At 46.5% G+C, this 18,901-nt stretch overlaps 1 protein-coding gene across 1 annotated transcript; it reads left to right on the top strand.

The window, feature by feature from the left end:
• The first annotated feature begins 660 nt into the window (after positions 1 to 660).
• On the top strand, positions 661 to 1,984 carry LOC144133709 (uncharacterized). Its single transcript, XM_077666847.1, has one exon. The coding sequence runs from the start codon at positions 661 to 663 to the stop codon at positions 1,855 to 1,857; it is 1,197 nt and encodes a 398-aa protein (XP_077522973.1). The 3' UTR covers positions 1,858 to 1,984.
• Positions 1,985 to 18,901: the final 16,917 nt, after the last annotated feature.

The raw sequence follows: 18,901 nt of genomic DNA, 5'->3' as shown, positions 1-18,901 counted from the left end.
TAATGCACTCCCACGCCTTTCAGGCTTCTGCGCATATCATTCACCCTCTATCCCTGATCGCCGTTGCACCGCCTCCTCCCTCAGCTCAGGTAAATCTGCAATTTATATTCACAGTTCAGTTCCGCACACACCGCTCGACCTTTCACGGTGGTGCAACACACGTCAAGAGGTTGTCGCCCTTCTCGTAAAACCTGCACACACACCCCTTGTCCTAGTTTCTTTTTATAGTCGTCTTGGCTCCGCATCTCCCAATCTGGGATGGGTTCGTTTTCTATGTTCTACCAACTCGGGTATCCCTATTCTAGTTGGTGGTGACTTCAACGGCGCACACACTGCGTGGGGTTACCCATCGGATATCTCAAGGGGTGCACACATCCAATGGAGCTTTTCGGATCATTCCTTTCAACTTTTAAACCACCCGAATACTTCTACCCGCCCACGAGGTGGCCCGTATTCACCGGATTTGACTTGCTGGTTAGGCCCCGGTAACCCTCGTTGGGCTGTTGATTCTGATACTTGGGGTAGCGATCACAGCCCTATTTCTATCTCCCTCACGCCTACGCGTCTACAGAAAATACGCCGCACTGTACGAATAACGTCATGGGACTCTGTACGCGCAGACAATCATTTATCAGTGGACACGGAAACCCCGTCGTGACAATGTCAACTGATGTGCCACAATTTGTGCAGGTACTTACCGGATTCTTTTCCATCGCCTTGGGCCGTGCAGTAAGCGCAGACAGCGGCTTCAATCGTCACCCAGCTTCTGCCGATGCCTTTGGACTGCCGTGCGCGGGGGGCGTACATTTTTCACACTGCGAGCTGCTGTCGTGGCACGTGGATACTGCCTTCTGCGCACCCTCTTCGAGCACAGCGACGTCATCCACACTTCCAGCCCGGATTTTGCCTATAAAAGGGACGCCTGCGCCTTCCATCGGCAGTGGACACGGCAACCCCGTCGTGACAATGTCAACTGATGTGCCACTATTTGTGCAGGTTGGTGGACGAAAATATTGCTGCCGTAGCAACTGCCTTTTTTTGATCGTGTTGCCGTGTCCACGCACATTGCTGGTTTGCTTTAGTGATTGTATCTCAATTGTAGGCCTGTTGCTGAAGTTATCCGGTGATGTTGAGGAAAATCCTGGCCCGGATACAATGGAAATGATTCAACAAGTAATTGCTTCTCAAACTGAAATCCTCAGCAAATTAAGCGAAATAAAGGAAAACCAAACATCGTCTGAAGCAAGAATTCTGGACATGCAATCCAGGCTGTCTGCTATAGAACAAAAGCTACAAACCTTTGACGAGTCTCGGGATAGGCTTTCGAAACTAGAAACTTTTGCTGAAAGATGTGAAATAGAAATGACTACAGTTTCGAGAAAACTTGATGAGTTGGAAAACCGCTCGCGGCGCAATAACTTGATTGTACGCGGAGTCAAGGAGGAGGAATCAGAGAGTGAAGAGGACCTACTACAGAAAGTAAACAATGACATCTTTGATAAAATTCTGAAACAAAGGGTGGACACTATTGAAAGGATTCACCGACTTGGAAAGAGGGAACCAGGTAGAGACCGTCCGAATATTATTAAACTTACTGACTTTAGGGATAAGATGAAAATAATGAGTAACTGTTTCAACCTAAAAGGCACTCAATTTAGTGTAAATGAAGATTTTTCTAAAAGGGTTGTGGAAATACGAAAAAACCTTTGGAACTCCTGTGCCGATGAACGAAAGAACGGCGTGAAAGCTAAGTTAATTTTTGATAAGTTAAAAGTCAAGAATACCTTATACGCATGGAACGAGGAGACCAAGCAGCGGTTCAAATGCCAGGTTGCCACTAGCACTAGCAATGAGTGACTAAACAATCATAAGACGGTCTGCTTTAAAATTATAAATGTGAACGCTAGGAGCATGCTTAACAAGGTTGACGCCATAGAAAGTATATGCCTTGAACATGAACCCGATATCATGGTAATCACAGAGACATGGCTACATAAAGATATTAGAGACTGTGAAGTTGCTCCCCCAAACTACTCCATAGTACGAAAAGACCGTGAAAGGAGGGGTGGCGGTGTTGCAATACTGGTTAAGAGTAATATAGTATTCTCAGTTATAGAAGGGTTTGATGATTTAGAAACTGCATGGATTAAAACCAGACTGAATGGTCGTACTGTCTTAGTGGGTTCTTTCTACAGAGCTCCCAATTCAACCATAGACGTGCTTGATAACCTAAAAAGGTTAATGGACCTAAATGTACACTTTGGTGACAATATTATGCTGACAGGTGATTTTAATTTGCCAGGAATTGATTGGATGTCGCTTTCTCCCGGCAGAGTTGATACAGCTAGCAGTGAACATCTGATCGAACTCGCCTATTGCTATGGTTTGACTCAGATTGTTGAAAAGAGTACGAGAGTATGTACGACAACATCCTCGATACTAGACCTTGTCTTTTTGTCATCTGGTCTTCTAGAGTTTTTGCTGAGTTGTGATGTTGAAGAAGGACTGTCTGACCATAAAATGGTGATTATGTCGCTCAATATGACTCACGAAATATGTCACAAATCTTGCAGAAAGACTGTATTGAATTTTGCGGCTGCTGATGATGTCGGATTACTGGACTACCTTGAAATCTCGTTTGATGAATTCATGTGTTTATATCAAGACGGACTTGGCACAGATAAGTTGTGGGATTTTTTTGCAAACATGACAGCGAAAGCAATTGAGATGTTCATTCCTAAAACCACGAAAATAACAAAAAGGAAGCATCCTTGGATTAATAGAGACATTATTCACAAAAAACGACAGCTCAAAAGGAAACGAAAAAGATGCTCACAATACCCAAGCCCTGAATTAAAAACCTCCATATGTCGTATGAGCCAAGAGTTAAAGCGACTCATCAAAGAAAGTAAAAATACCTTTTACAGTCATACTCTCACCAGATTTCTTACAGAAGTGCCCAGTAAGTTCTGGCGATATATAAATGGCGGCGGTAAACCTCACCATTCTAATGAAGAAGAGAGCCCCCAGAGGGCTGAAAGTTTTAATTCATTTTTTGCATCTGTTTTCACTGAAGATGACGGCGAATCACCGTTTTTTGAGCCTCCAGGTTGCCCTCCTATACCCGATTTAGAAATAAGTGAAGAAGGAGTTCTGAAACTCCTTTTGAATATCAACACAAAAAAGAACTCAGGACCGGACGGTATCCCGAATGAATTCTTATATAGATATGCAGAGTGGAATTCTAAATTTTTTACCAAAATCTTTCAATCGTCTATCGACAGTAGTTGTGTTCCCGTTGCCTGGAAATGTGCGAAAATAGTGCCTGTGGATAAAAATGGTCCCACTTCTAACGTTGAAAATTATAGACCCATTTCCCTCATTAGCACGTGTTCCAAGTTACTCGAACATATTGTGTACGCTCACTTATCAACTTTTCTTGAGAGTAACAGTCACCTATTTGTTAACCAGCATGGCTTCCGCAAGGGGCTTTCTACCATCACACACCTCACGGAAACTGTACATGATCTTTCCCAGTCAATTAATTCCCGCATGCAAACAGACATCGTAATTTTGGACTTTGCAAAGGCGTTTGATAAGGTTTCGCACCATAAGCTATTACTAAAAATCAGTGCCATATTTAAAAATGAAACTATAACTAAGTGGTTCAGGTCATATCTTTCGTCTAGAGTACAGTATGTTCAGGTTCAAGAGTATAAATCCAACATCATGCCAGTCGATTTCGGTGTTCCCCAGGGCAGCGTTCTGGGTCCTCTCTTGTTTTTGATCTTCATCAATGACTTGCCTGTTGGTTTGAGCGTTCCAGTTAGACTGTATGCAGATGACTGCATCGTTTATAAACAAATTAATACTCCAGAAGATCAGGCAGAACTCAATCAAAACTTGCAGAAAATACATGAATGGTGTAAGGTGTGGCAGATGGTATTAAATTCAAACAAAACAGTTTTTATGACCATTACAAGAAAGAAAACTGTCCTTGATTACAGTTACAGCATTAATGGTAGATTACTAACTAGAGTAAGTAATTTTAAATACCTTGGAGTAACACTCACATCTGACTTACGCTGGAATTGACACATAGATAATGTATGTACTAAGGCTTCAAAGGCACTCTGGAGCTTGAGACGCAATATGTGCAGTGCAACTCCTGAAATAAAAAGTCTGGTTTTCAAAAGCCTAGTTAGGCCTATCCTCGAATATGCAAAAGTTGTCTGGGACCCGTACACTGCTTCCAACTGTTCTAAGCTGGAAAGAATCCAGCGTCTCGGAGCAAGGTTTATATTTATTAGGTATCGTTATTCTGATTCTCCAACTTCTTTGTGTAAATCTGCTGATTTGCAAACACTTGACATTAGATCCAAATGCGACAGACTCAAGTTTCTTTTCCAGATCGCTAACCACCACTTGAAAATCGATCAAACAAAATACTTTGAAATTAAAACAGGGGAAACATCACGCCATCGTCACAGTTTGTACATCCCAATGCCGCCTGTCAGAAATGATTGCTTTAAATTTAGTTTTTTCCCGAGAGCCATTAAGGAATGGAATATGTTACCAAACTCCGTTGTCACGTCACAATCACTCAGCGAATTTTTAGATAAACTGCACAATGTTTTCTGTTCTGCTTGATTTTTATGACAATGTTTTTGTTTTGTTCAAGTGGCACACACAATTATGTATGAAATTTAGTGTTGATCTCAGTGTTTGTTTGATGTGTTCTTTTTCTGTTTCAAGTTTGATATCCACTCCTGTAATAGCCCGCCCAGGGCTGACAGTATGAATAAATGAAATGAAATGAAATCTACATTCAACCCCTCTTCAGCACTGTCTACTCTCTCTCTGCTGTTCTCGCTACTCACACTATCACCACTACTGTTAATGAAGACGACCCAAACCCGGACATACATCTCTTGAATCTGTGCGCTCTTCGTCGCCAGGCGGATCTTTACGCTACTCGTCACCCCGATGACCCATCGGCTCTTCCTACTCTTCACCGCGCAACCGCACGGGCGCGGCGCTATGCAAAGCGGCTAGGTAGGCAACGCTGGGCTGCATGGTGTACCCGCCTGTCCTCTACGCAGGGCAATCGACATCTTTAGAGAGTGTTTCACGGCATGGAGCGCCCTTCTCTGGTTGCAGATTACACAGAGAGCATTCGCCTCGCGCTAAATGTGGATGAGGACACATTTGCACAACAAGCGGCCCGTCAATTTTTTCCAAACCATGACTGCACCGCTACGTCTCCACCTGACTTATCGGTTACAGAGCCCTCCGATGGGATTACTTCTGACCTCACCATGGCAGAGCTGCTGGCCTCCATTGAACGTTTAAAAACTACTACTACTCCCGGGCACGACGGCATACCTAACTCCTTATTCCGTAACTTGTAAGGGAGGGCTTTGCAAACCCTACTTGATACTTTTAACGAAGTGTGGCTTTCAGGCGTCATGCCGGGAGACTGGAAGCACTCTATTGTGGTTCCAATACCCAAGTCAGGTCAGCCTCCAGTATCTCTCTCGGCCCTTCGTCTAATTTCTCTTACGCCTACCATCTGCAAGCTTTATGAAAACATTCTAGCCGCACGCTTGTCGTGGTGGCTGGAATCCCATGACTGTTACCCAGATTCCCAAATTGGTTTCCGCCCACAAATTGGAACGGAGGACGGCCTTGCTACTTTGGCTGCTGACGTGCTTGACCACTCTCCGCAGAGTCACCTTGTACGAACCGTAATCGCTACAGACATAACAAAGGCATATGATAACATCCTTCACTCTGCCATTCTTGCCTCCTTTCAAACTCTTGGTCTCCCTCACCGGTTCCTCCTCTCTTTTCACGCCTTTTTAGCAAATCGAACCTTCAGCGTGCGTGTCCACGGAAAGCCCTTTGGTAACTTCACTTCCAATAGAGGAGTGCCGCAGGGCTCCGTTCTCGCCCCCACATTATTTAATGTGGCTTTAATTCCTCTTGTTCGAGCCCTAGAGTCCATTCCTTCTATCCGCGTGCTTGCGTATGCCGATGATATAGCATTGTGGTGCTGTCATCCAGATGCGTCTATTCATCAGTCGGTCCTTCAACACGCGCTGCATGTATTGACATCTAGCCTCCCACCTCTGGGTCTAACACTCTCTCCTACTAAATCATATTTCATTCGAATTGGAAACAAAGCCGGCTTACAGAAAGCTCCCCCTTTAAATTTTACGGTATATAATTCTCTGATTCCTCAGGTAGAAACTGTTTGTATTCTTGGTCTTCTCCTCCATACATCTGGGACTGGCACCAAGTGGCTGGCAGCCACCCGTAAATCGGCTCATGCTACCCTAGGTCTGATTCGTCGCATAGCTATGCGCTCTGGTGGCGCACGGGCTCATACGGCCCGCCAGCTTGTGCGCTCTATCCTTCAGCCACGGAGAGTATATCAGGCACAATTTCAACGTCTCACCTGCAGACAGTGGGACTCCCTTGAAGCTATCAATCGTGAGGTTATGCGCGTCATAACATACCTGCCTCGTTTAACACCCATACCTGTGCTACAGGATTTAGCAACTCTTAATACACTCAGTGAAATCATCGACCAACGGGTGGCAGATAGAGCTCGAAAACAGTCTCTCAATCATTATCGTTTAAAGACACTTCCACCGTGGTCCTATTGCCAGCTCACTGACAATCGCCCCACTGTTTCCCCGTCGGTATCAGCAGCGTATCTGCCTGAAGGGTGCATATTATACACGGGTGCATCATATTGTAACAGTTGTTACACTCAAAAAGGAACTGCAGCGGCTGAACGAGGGCACAGAGAAACGGACCTACACTTCAGCGTCGTCTACTTCTAGAGGCTGCGATCTCTTTCTTCTTCTACTTCCAATCCTTGTGTCACTGCCCCCTCTTCAGGAGCATCGCCCCGATGCGGTGCTACCGTCAGACCGAATAGCGGGGAGAAAAAGTGTTCAAGAGGTACACCACGAGTCTGACATCAGCCGGAAAGTCACTCGGGGGGTCGCTCGTAGTACGGCTTCATTCGCACCACATGCACAACGTCGCTGCGCTTGCCGTTGTGCGATGAACGAGCTGGCGAGGCTGGTGCAACTTCGTACGTTACGTCGCTGAGGCGGCGGACAACAAGGTAAGGGCCGAAGTAGCGGCGCAGTAACTTTTCGGTCAGCCCGCGACGACGAACGGGCGTCCAAACCCACACATAGTCGCCTGGGTGGTAGGTAACGTAGCAGCGTCCAAGGTTGTAGCGGTCAGCATCGATCTGCTGCTGACGGTGAATGCGGTGTCTGACCAGTTGCCGTGCTTCTTCCGCGCGCTGAACATAGGTGGCGACGTCGACAACAAGTAGACTCTCACTGTCAGGGGGGTCCACGGGTAGCATAGCATCGAGGGGGGTGGTAACCTGTCGACCGAAGACTAATTCAAACGGAGTGAACTGCGTCGTCTCTTGCTGCGCGGTATTATACGCGAATGTTGCGTATGGGAGAATTTCGTCCCATGTCTTGCGCTCGATATCAATATACATGGAAAGCATGTCGGTCAAGGTCCTGTTGAGGCGTTCTACCAAGCCATTTGTCTGCGGGTGGTAGGCTGTTGTACGTCTATGGCTGGTGTGCGTGAGCTTGAGTACAGCCTGAGTGAAGCGGGCCGTAAATGCAGCTCCACGGTCAGTAATGATAGCTGCAGGAGCGCCATGACGCAGGACGATGTTGTGGACGAAGAAGTCGGTGACTTCAGCAGCAGTACCGTTTGCAAGTGACGTGGTCTCAGCGTATCGGGTCAAATAATCTGTCGCGACCGCAATCCACCGGTTTCCTCTGGTCTACTTCGGAAAAGGGCCGAGGAGGTCTATGCCAATTTGCTGAAAAGGGGTCTTTGGTGGTGCTATGGGCTGTAGAAAGCCGGCTGGCTTCAGAGGAGGAGATTTGCGCCGTTGGCAATCCCGGCATGTTGTTACGTATCTACGCACGGATGGGAGTAAATTGGGCCAGTAATACTTAAGCCGAATCTTTGCCAGTGTGCGACTAACCCCCAAGTGGCCGGCGGATGGTTCATCATGACAAGCGCTTAAGATTTCGGAGCGTAACTGGGATGGCACAACAAGTAGAAACGTCTCTTTGTTGCTGTCAAAGTTGCGCTTGTAGAGGACTCCACGCCGCAGAATGAAGGTTTGTAGTCCACGGCGAAACACACGAGGTACATGAGAATTCAAACCCTCCTGATACTTAACGAGTGGCGCCAACTCAGAATCTGCTCGTTGAAGCTGCGCCATACGGGAGATGCTAATGACACAAAGAACAGGGCAATCTTCGGGGATGTCTTGCGTAGCCGGTTCCACGGGCGCTCGTGATAAACAGTCCGCGTCCTGGTGCTGCCGACCCGATTTATAGACGACCGTAACGTCGTACTCCTGTAAACGGAGGCTCCATCTGGCCAACCGGCCAGAAGGGTCTTGAATGCTGGCCAGCCAGCATAGCGAGTGATGATCGCTGACAACACGAAACGGTCGGCCGTAGATGTAAGGTCGAAACTTACTCAGAGCGAAGATGACGGCAAGGCACTCTTTTTCGGTCGTCGAATAGTTCCGTTCCGATCGAGAAAGTGTGCGGCTCGCGTAGGCGATTACTCGCTCTGCGCTGTCCTGCCACTGTACGAGGATCGCTCCGAGGCCGACATTGCTGGCGTCAGTGTGGACATCAGTCTCTGCATTCTCGTCAAATTGAGCTAGTATTGGTGGACTTTGAAGGCGGCAGCGGAGTTCCTCGAAGGCTGCGTCTTGGGCACTTCCCCATACGAAGGGTGTGTCATCTCGAGTCAAGGCAGTCAATGGCTCAGCTAGGCGAGAAAAATCTTTAACAAAGCGGCGGTAATACGAGCAGAGGCCCAAAAAACGTCGGAGGGCCTTGTCGGTTGGGCGTGGTAAACTGGAGACGGCGGAAATCTTGTCGGGGTCTGGAAGAACACCTTGTGCGCTGACAACATGTCCTAAGAAACGGAGCTCCTCTAAGGCGAAATGGCATTTCTCTGGCTTGATCGTTAGTTGTGCAGACTGAAGAGCTTGAAGGACAATGCGCAATCGCTGCAAGTGTTGTTCGAAGCTAGACGAAAAGATGACCACATCGTCTAGGTACACAATTCAAGTCTGCCACTTCAAACCAGCTAAAACAGTGTCCATCATGCGTTGAAATGTGGCCGGAGCGGAGCAAAGTCCAAACGGGAGCACCTTAAATTCGTACAGACCGTCGGGTGTCACGAAAGCCGTTTTCTCGCGGTCTCGCTCGTCCACCTCGATCTGCCAATCTCCGCTTTTCAGATCTAAGGAAGAGAAGAACCTGGCGTTCCGGAGTCGGTCAAGGGCATCATCGATCCTCGGGAGTGGGTATACGTCCTTTTTGGTAACATTATTCAGTTTCCTGTAATCAACACAGAATCGCAACGTGTTTTCTTTCCTTTTCACCAGGACCACCGGCGACGCCCACGGACTTGTTGACGGCCGTATAACGTCGTCTGCAAGCATTTCATCGACTTGCGTCCTAATAGCTTCGCGCTCTTTAGGCGAAACGCGGTATGGACGCTGACAAACTGGTGGCGTGGCCGAATCGGTGACAATGCGATGCTTGGCTACCGGCGTACGTCCGACCTTGGAGCTCGCCGCGAAGCAATCTTTAAAATCAAGTAGCAGCGACGACAGAAGGTTCTTCTGATGAGGTGACAACTCCGGGTTGATTTTAACCTTCTGAAGGGCGTTACTTGGTGCGGCATCGTCGTGAAGATTCACCTGTACGGGGCACAGATTCGGCAACCTATCCACGTCGTCGAGGAAGGCGACGGCCGTTCCCTTGGCGAGGTGCTGAATTTCGTTCGTGAAATTCGTCAGAAAAACTCGCACATCCGTCATTCAGTTCAACAAGACCGCGCGCGATAGCCACACCCTTCTCGAGCAACAGCGAAGGGTGACTGTCCGCAATACCTTCGTAGTTGTGAAACGAGTCGTTCCTCACTAACACCAGCACACTGGACCGTGGTGGCAGCATTACGTCGTCTTCGACTATACGCAGAGCGTTGACTCCTGGGCCTTCTGTGTTACTGTGCGCCACGGCTTGCTTCGTCGAAAATGTGACTCGCACCTCGTGTAGATCGATCACAGCACCGTTTGCCTGTAGAAAGTCGAGGCCCAGGATCAAATATCTCGAACACTCGCTCAACACGACAAATTCACCCACGTAGACGAAACCGCGGATGCCGACTCGGGCTGTGCACCTTCCGGCCGGGCTAATGAGGTGACCTCCAGCCGTGCGAATGCTAGGGCCCAACCATGGTGTCAAAACTTTGCTCAATTCCGGGGCGAGGGTGGGGCTCATCACGGAATAGTCAGCCCCAGTATCAAGTAAACCGATGGTGTCAGTTCCGTCAATCGTCACACGGAAATCAGAAGTAGCGCTTCGGATGCTGTCGCTACCCTGCCCCGGTGAGGAATCAGCGTATCGGTATATCGGCGGCGGAGGATCTTCAGTTTTCCCGACAGCAGCGGCCTTGCCTCCGGAGACCGCTGGAATTAGTTTTCCCGGCGTGGACTGGGAGAACACCGCTCAGGGTAGCCGGCGTCTCGGCGAGGGCTTGGGGAACGGTAACGCAGCGGAGATGACGACCTAGGATCGTAGCGACCGTATGTCCCAGGTCTCTGACGGGCCGACAGATGAGCTTCAATTTCGAATGGTCGTTCGCCATTCCGGGGGCAAGGGTCATCGGTCGCGAAACCACGCAGACCCACTCGGCGGTACGGGCATTCCCTGTAAAGATGTCCCGCCTCACCACAGTGGTAGCAAAGGGGCCGCCGGTCCGGTGCACGCCACACTTCACACTTCCGTGGCCGCTGATAAGCTGGTCTAGCAGGCACACGGGAAAGACCAGACTGCTGCGCTGCGTGAGTCGCGGTATTCACGTCGTAGCCTGGCGTTGGGGCCCGGCAGAGGACAGATGCATAGGTTGGTCTGACCTCAGTCTGTCTTGGGATCTCAGGCAGTTGTTGCTTCTGTGCTGCTAGGCGCACCTCGTCCCGGACGACTTCAGACAGCGATGTAACAGACGGCGCGCTGGGAGGCAGCTGGAGGGCTTGTAATTCCTCCCTGACGATCGACCTGATTAGGTCCCGTAAAACGGCCGCATCACTCCCTAGCGGCATCGAAGAAACAGCGGGCCCAAGCGTGCTTACATCCCGATTGTATTGCCGGGCTCGTTGCAGGAGCGTCGTCTCCATGGTAGTCGCTTCCGTGAGGAATTCGGCAACAGTACGCGGTGGACTGCGCACAAGACCGGCGAAAAGTTCCTGCTTGACCCCGCGCATGAGGTGGCGAAGCTTCGTCTCCTCCGCCATGGATGGGTCAGCACGCTTGAAGAGGCGCGTCATGTCCTCTACATACATGCGGACGCTTTCGTTAGTCCGCTGGTTACGGGAGCGAAGCGCTGCTTCAGCTTTCTCCCGGCGGTCTGCGTTGGGGAATGTAGCTATGAGATTTTGGCGAAATGTCTCCAAGGTGGACAGGTTGCTCTCGTGGTTCTCGTACCATGTCCTAGCGGAGTCCTCGAGCGCAAAATACACATTATGGAGCTTACGGTCGTCGCTCCAACCGTTGTAGCGGGCGACCCGCTCGAAGGTGTCCAGCGAGTCTTCCGCATCTTCGTACACGTCGTCGTGAAAAGATGGCGGTGTTCGCGGCGTGTGGTAGAGGATGGGCGCCGGGAACCTACTGTCTGTGGCCATTTCCGGTGGGACCGTCGGTCGAGGCTGCGTCTTCCTCGTCGGGTTGTCAAGAGGCCCGAACTCAAATGTCTCACCGCGGAGGCGGCGGCTTGGGCGCTGATGGACCGGTGTGAGTGCCGTCTTTATCTCGTAGGCGTACGCAGGTCGGGAAGCGTACCCAGCACCTCCACCAGATGTGTAACAGTTGTTACATTGACAAGAACTGCAGCGGCTGAACGAGGGCAGAAGAGAAACGGACCTACACTTCAGCGTCGTCTACTTCTAGAGGCTGCGATCTCTTTCTTCTTCTACTTCCAATCCTCGTGTCAATATTCTGCAGAGAGGGGAGTTACTGCTGTGTATAGTCCATCTCATCTGCATCTCAACTCTCGCGCGACGTATACTGCGGATATGTGCACTCCCCTGGCATTGGAACTTCAAGCCATATATAGTGCCATTGCTTCCCTTCCTCTCGTTCCAACATTCAATACAGTTCATATTTACACCGACTCCCGCGCCGCCCTTAAACAGCTTAAAGCTGTTCGACGAACGTTCCAGATTTCACAATCAATTCATGTGCTCTGCGCAAAGTATCCATGTCCTGTGCGCATACACTGGATTCGCGGCCATGCCCAGGATCCACATAACATTCAAGCGGATGCTATGACTCATCTTCATACATTACACGATCCGCCACCTTCCCCTCTTCCCCCAGATCCGTTCCTGTCCCAAGTTTCCGATTCCGAAGTTCTGCGCCAGCGAACACGCGCTCTAATTCCTCCGTGTTCGCACCGTCTCCCCCGTAGTCTTACTCGGCAGGAGGAGGTATCCGTGCGCCGGATTCGGGCAGGGGCGGTTCTAACACCATCTGTCCGTCATCGGTGGCGTGCCAAAGATTTGCCAGCACCTGACAGGTGCCCTCACTGTAGCGCTGCACCGGACATTTGTGTTGTGCGGCACTTGTTATGGACGTGCCCAGCGACGGCTGCTATCAGAAAACGGCTCCTCAGGGAGGTGGGCCTGCGGTGGAACCGCGAAAGTGACTACGTGAAGTGGGCTATGGACAACCGTTTCATTAGCAACCTGTGCGATTACCTCAGCGCAACGGTTCTTCACTCCTTCTTTTAACTTTCAATCCCGTGCATTCCCCCTCCCCCTTCCTTTTTCAACTTATGCCTCATGGCACACTTCTCGAATAAAAAAAAATCTAGAACATGACAAAAGAGACGGGAAGCGCAACTGACAGGCAATAAAGTAATGGTAAGGAACGTTTTGCTGTATTACTGCACCGTGAACTGAAGCAATCTCCGTGCGGATTATGAAATGATCTATACAAGGCTTTACTAAATAATTAAGAAGTAATTCTTCCCTAGTTGGAATGTCAATGATGCTTTCAAGGCCGTGTTTTGCAATGATATCTAAGTGATCACAAGCCGAGGATACTGTCAGATTAAAAATATCGATATCCAAATCACCTACTAGACATATGTTAGGGTCTAACGAGGACGTCAGTAAATGTGCTTCCAAGTCATTAAGGAACGAGTGCAGGTTACTTGAAGGTGGTCTGTATAATGCCAAAAGGGATAATTGGCTAAACTGCTTTGAAATGTTTTGTGCCAAAGATTATGCACTAGGAAAATTTGCCGCTGTCTGTTCCACGCTCCAAGTATTCCGCACAAAAACTGCTATTCCCCCGCCCCTTTGAGAGTCTCGATTGAACCAAAAGGAAACGAATCCTGGGAGAGGGAATAAATAGCTCTCTGCTGCGGATACATTTATTTCAGTAAGAACATAAACGTCTACTTTGTGTAAAATACTGTTAACGTGAGTAGAAAAGGAATCCCAGTGTTTAGGCAAGCTGCGGATATTAACATGGATAGTAGTAACTGCTGAAGGAAAGGAAAAATGACAATCAAATGCTTGAAAGTCAAACAAACTTTGGCACACAGCCATGATGTGGCACTAAAACCATCTTATCAGTGATAGATCCGGCAGTAGCAGCTGTTACGTAAAGAGCGCTGGATTGTTCACGTGGTTCACACGAATCAAAGAAGCACCATCAGCTTTTTTGCGCAAACATTTCCCTCTTTGGTCCAAACATATTTATAATTCTTTTCCTTTCATTTTTTCCTGACAAGCCAAAAGAGTTCCCTGTTTACTGCTATGAGGTTCTCATTGAAATAAAATCTGGGGTCTTCCTCAGATTTGCATAGGTTCTTCAGTTGATGTCGACAAGTCAACCACGTTTCCTTCATAGATACAGAAGCAAACTTAACCAGAACGACTGGAATTTTGTCTTTCTAGCACGGTAAGCGGTGGATAGCAATAATACCAGAGCTATCGAAGTCGTTGATGTTCAAGTTTTCGTCAAGATTCGCCGCTACATCGCGCAAGTCCTCTTTAGGAGTAACTGGAAGGCCAAAGAATCACCGAGCGTCACATCTTGCCGAGGCTTAGATAAAGCCTCTGTTGAAGCCTGACTGAACAAATGATTGAACAACTCAGCTGTTTCGGGAGGGTTTCCTGGAAAATGTTCTTATCACAGATTTTGCAGTCACGAATTTCCCTCTGAGATGGTTTATCAGCGACCAGGTTTTGCTAGCACTTTTGGATGATTGATTAAATTTGTGTAAGAAAAAGGGACGTTTTCCAGCGTAGAGAAGAGCAACTACTTTATTTCTTGCAATCTTATATTCTAATTGGAGGTCTTTATTGTTAGATGTCAGTTTACTTTTTTCCAAAGGCAATCTCTGTGAGATATGGCGTGCATAATATCAGAATTAATCCATGCATAGCTTTTCCTGCAATTTTTATTCCTGAGAGTAGTGCAGGACCGTTCAAAATGTGCTAGACGCTCACAAAAACTATCGTACACTTTGTCTAGGGGCCTACCGTCAATCAACGAAGACCAGGTGAAATTCACAATGAGACTGTCAAGTTTCTTTTGATCCACAAACGTAATCTGAAATTCTGACGTGGTTCTGACCTTATCACTTGAATACTGCGTGCCGACGAACTATACACTTAGGGATACACGGCAAGCGACAGCATAGTGGTCAGATAACCTATGAATGATAACACAAGAAGTGAGCGAATGATTAGGTGCTCGAACCGCAATATGGTCTAAGCAAGATGTCACAAAACGGCCATTCAACATTTCCTCTCTTTCGGGGCAATCACCGTTGACGTGAAACCATAAGATGCCAATACGAATAAATAATCTGATTATAAGGTATTTGTTGGACATAGGATCCCTGCCAGGCAAACTTGATCCACTGAGGACCAGCTCTTCAATGCTTTTTCCATTTCCAACACAAAACGAGTAGCGCTATTACTTGGGGGCCGGTATACCACAAACAATAACAGTTCATAATTTACGCAATGAACCTTTACGGCGAGGCATTCCGCATGCCTGAACGCAAAGTCTACCGATGATGTGTCATATTTTGAATTAATGAATATTGCAATGCCGCCGCCTCTACGGTTAGTCCGTGTTATGCTGCAACACCTGTACCCATTTAACGAGAACGTATGTAGGAAATATTCTGACGCATTGATATCTGTGACCACAAAAGCATCTTCAAAATCAAGCAAAGATTCAACTAGCGCTTTAAATTCATCCCCGTATTTACGTGCACTTCTAATGTTTATGTTCACAAGTGTAAAATCACGTGGTGACGTGCGTCCAATAGATTTCTTGAAAGAGGTGAAATCAGATAATTCACTGAAAGTAGCTGTCATTCTGCTTAAGCAATTCTTTTAATATCAGCTTCCCGGATCACACGAATGAGGGAGGCATTTGAATCCTTTTTTGCGTAGATTTTTCCGCCTTTCACCCAGCAGTACTTGAATCCTTTTTCTTTCGCTGCCATGCGCGTGCGGCAGAACAGGTCCCGATTCATCTTGGTTAGATTGTCGTTGAAGAAAAAGTTCAGGTCTGAATCAGTCACACATAACTGTCGCAGTTTCTTACGCGCATCGAACCACGCCTCTTTCGCTGATACTGTCGAGAAACGGATCAGCTCAAGCTTATTCGCAAGGTCAATCAGTTTTTCCTTCAAGTTCTCATTTTCTTCTTGTTGCAGTCCTTCAATCTCCAGATTACATTTTCTGCTATATTGCTCGTTTTCATTTTAAAATTCACGTAAAGCTTGTAGTTAATCTGCCTGTGCTTGCACCGTCGCTTTTAATGCGCCAATTTCTGCCTCGTGTGCTGCAGCAAATTCTGTGCTAGCTTTAACCTGCTCAAGTGCCGAGTCATATTGGTTTGACATAAACGTGACTGACTCTTCCAGTTCTCCGACAGTCTTAGCCAGCTTCGTGAATTCTGCCTTAAGTAGCAAGAGCGAGTCAATTTTCTGGTGCAAAACTGGCAGTGATGCTAGGCTAGCTTTGATCTCTCGGATTTCATGCAGCAGTAGCTGTTCATATTCAGATATTTTCCCTGCAGGAGCCGCTTCTGACTGAGAAAGGGCGCGCTTCTTTCCAGTGTGACACGTTTTACAAATCCATGAATCCTTTTTCGCTTGTCCCATGCCCATGTAAGTACTACTACTAACACCGGAACATGACTGTCCTAGGTGGTAGCCGAGTTTACACTCGAAACAACACAGATACCGTCCATCGTCCGGTAGCACTCCATGGCATGCAATGCACTCGGTACAGTCTTCCAAATCTGACATAGTTCGAGACAAGCACAGTGCAGTCAGCGGCAACAGAAACGATAAGTAAAGGTAATTAACGTCCAGTACCTGATAAAATACAGGGCATCAGTGTAGGGCCGTTCGAATCGCCGCCGACTGCGATAAATACTGCGAATAATAATAATAATAATAATAATAATAATAATAATAATAATAATAATTACAAATCTTTTATTGCACAAACGTGTACAGGGCAATGAAACGGGCCTGTCAAAGCCTCTAGTGGCTTGAGGGACTTGGCCCGGCAAAGACGGCAGACGGACGTGCAATATAAACATAAAACATGAACATAATATCAACACAATACTAACACGAAATGAATAGTGACCAAGGTGCAAAAGGTTAGGAAAAGTAACATGAACAAGTAATGAAAATGAACTGCAAGGAACCTAAGTTAAGACAACAGTAGTTTAACAATTCGTGACTGATCACAAACATTTTTCAGATATATAAAAACCATGTTACAATGAGTGAACCATGATTTTTAGCACTTTTATTGATGTTGCGGAAAACACTTCCTCTGGCAAGTCATTAAAAATTTGGGGAACATAAACACAGCGCCTGACTTCCCGATACCTTGATGAGGAGCGCGGCACCTTAAAACGAATTGAACTACGCAGGCGTCGGGAAGCTATATTTCTTGTTTTGAAATTGCTGTCCCAGAAATGTCGTACCACTACAGTCTGTAGAAAGAGTGTTCGAAAGCATGGAAGACCAAGGGCTGTGAAAATATTATCAGACATAGAAAAGGGGGCGTTATAGGCTATGTTTTTTAGTATGTTTCTTAATAAAGTGTCAACTCTGTTTTGCCATCTGGCGGAGCAAAAAGCAAAAACAGTAATGCCATATCGGAGAATTCTGCACACCAGAGCATGCGCAATATTTTTTTTATGTGAAAAGGAACAATTATTTTATATGAAAAAAAAACCAGGCCGCGCTCCGAAGCTTATCACAGACATGTGATAGCTGGCTGTGCCAGCTATCATGAAATAATAATAATAATAATAATAATAATAATAATAATAATAATAATAATAATAATAATAATAATAATAAATCTTTATTACTCCTCAAGGAATACATATATGTTGCCGGGCCTGCCGAAGCCTCTACATGGCTTGTATGGCAGTGCCCAGCAGCGGGGCAGCTCCAGCGTTCGGAGACAATGGTATGCACTTTTTCATTAAAATAAAAGCTTTTAAACATACTGTTAGAGAAAAACACTGAACCTCAAACTTGTGTTTTGCAAGTATGTTAAACAAATTATATATGCATATTAATGCTTTTTTCAATGTTGTCAACATGAACAGGGAGGCAAAATAAAGAAATAAAAATATCAAACATCGAACAATGCCTTTGCGCACATACACAATGAAAGTAACTGTATCGGATGCTCCAAAACATCATAAAAAACACAGAATTAAAGCACTATGCACAAATTATTTTTGAAGTTCAATTAACGCTCTTTTTACTCCGGATCGTGTTGTTTGCTGTAATACTGTTTTAGGGAGGCGATTAAATGTGTGGGGAATGTAGTACTTTCTTATGCTTTTTCCGTAATGTGTTCTCATGGAAGGTATTTCAAAACCAGAGCTGGTACGTAATGTTCTCCCGATGCTGCGTCGCTGTCTGAAGTCAGTGTTCCAAAAGTATTTGGGTACAGTGTAGGAGAGAAAAAGAGTGTCAAAATCCGGAAGTTTTAAATACTTAAACAATGTAAGCCCAGGCGCAGGGGGATTGGTTTTATAGGCAATACTTTTAAGAATGTTCTTGAGTAGACCATTAATTTTATCTTTCCAAAACAATGAACAGTTGAGAAAACAGGCTATACCATACCGTACAACCGAGTATGCTAAAGAATGCAGGATAGTTTTTTTTATTTGTAGTGGAGCGATCGATCGTAAACGGTACATTAAGCAAGCAGTTTGACGAAGTCGTGTACATATAAAGAACATGTGTTTGTTCCACGCCAAGTCTGAATCGAAGTAGACTCCAAGATATTTTACTGAATCAGTGTACTCAACAGGAGGGCATGAGCAGGAGAAAGATTTGTGGGAATGAAGATAAACTGGCATTTTTGGTCCGATATTTCGCAGCGGATTATGAAAACATACCAGTTGTGTGTTGGATGGATTTACTTTTATCTGATTTTTTTTTAACCATGTCATGGATTCTGTAATATCCACCTGCAGCAGGGATACAGCGTTTTCATAATTTACATGCCTAGCAATAATAAGTGTATCATCTGCATATTGATAAATATTACTGTAGCGAATAACCGAGCTGAAATCATTAACATAGATGTTAAATAGTAATGGTGATAACACTGATCCTTGTGGTACTCCTGCTTGAGTGAACTTTACCTCACTTTTATCATCGCCTATACAGACTATCTGCGACCGCTGTGACAGATAATTATGCAAGAAATCATAAAAGTGACCGCGGA

The sequence above is a fragment of the Amblyomma americanum genome, chromosome 5 (assembly GCF_052857255.1).
Source record: "Amblyomma americanum isolate KBUSLIRL-KWMA chromosome 5, ASM5285725v1, whole genome shotgun sequence".
Lineage (NCBI taxonomy): Eukaryota > Metazoa > Arthropoda > Arachnida > Ixodida > Ixodidae > Amblyomma > Amblyomma americanum.
The sequence above is the reverse complement of the archived record's forward strand: the minus strand, read 5'-3'. Positions and strand labels throughout refer to the sequence as shown.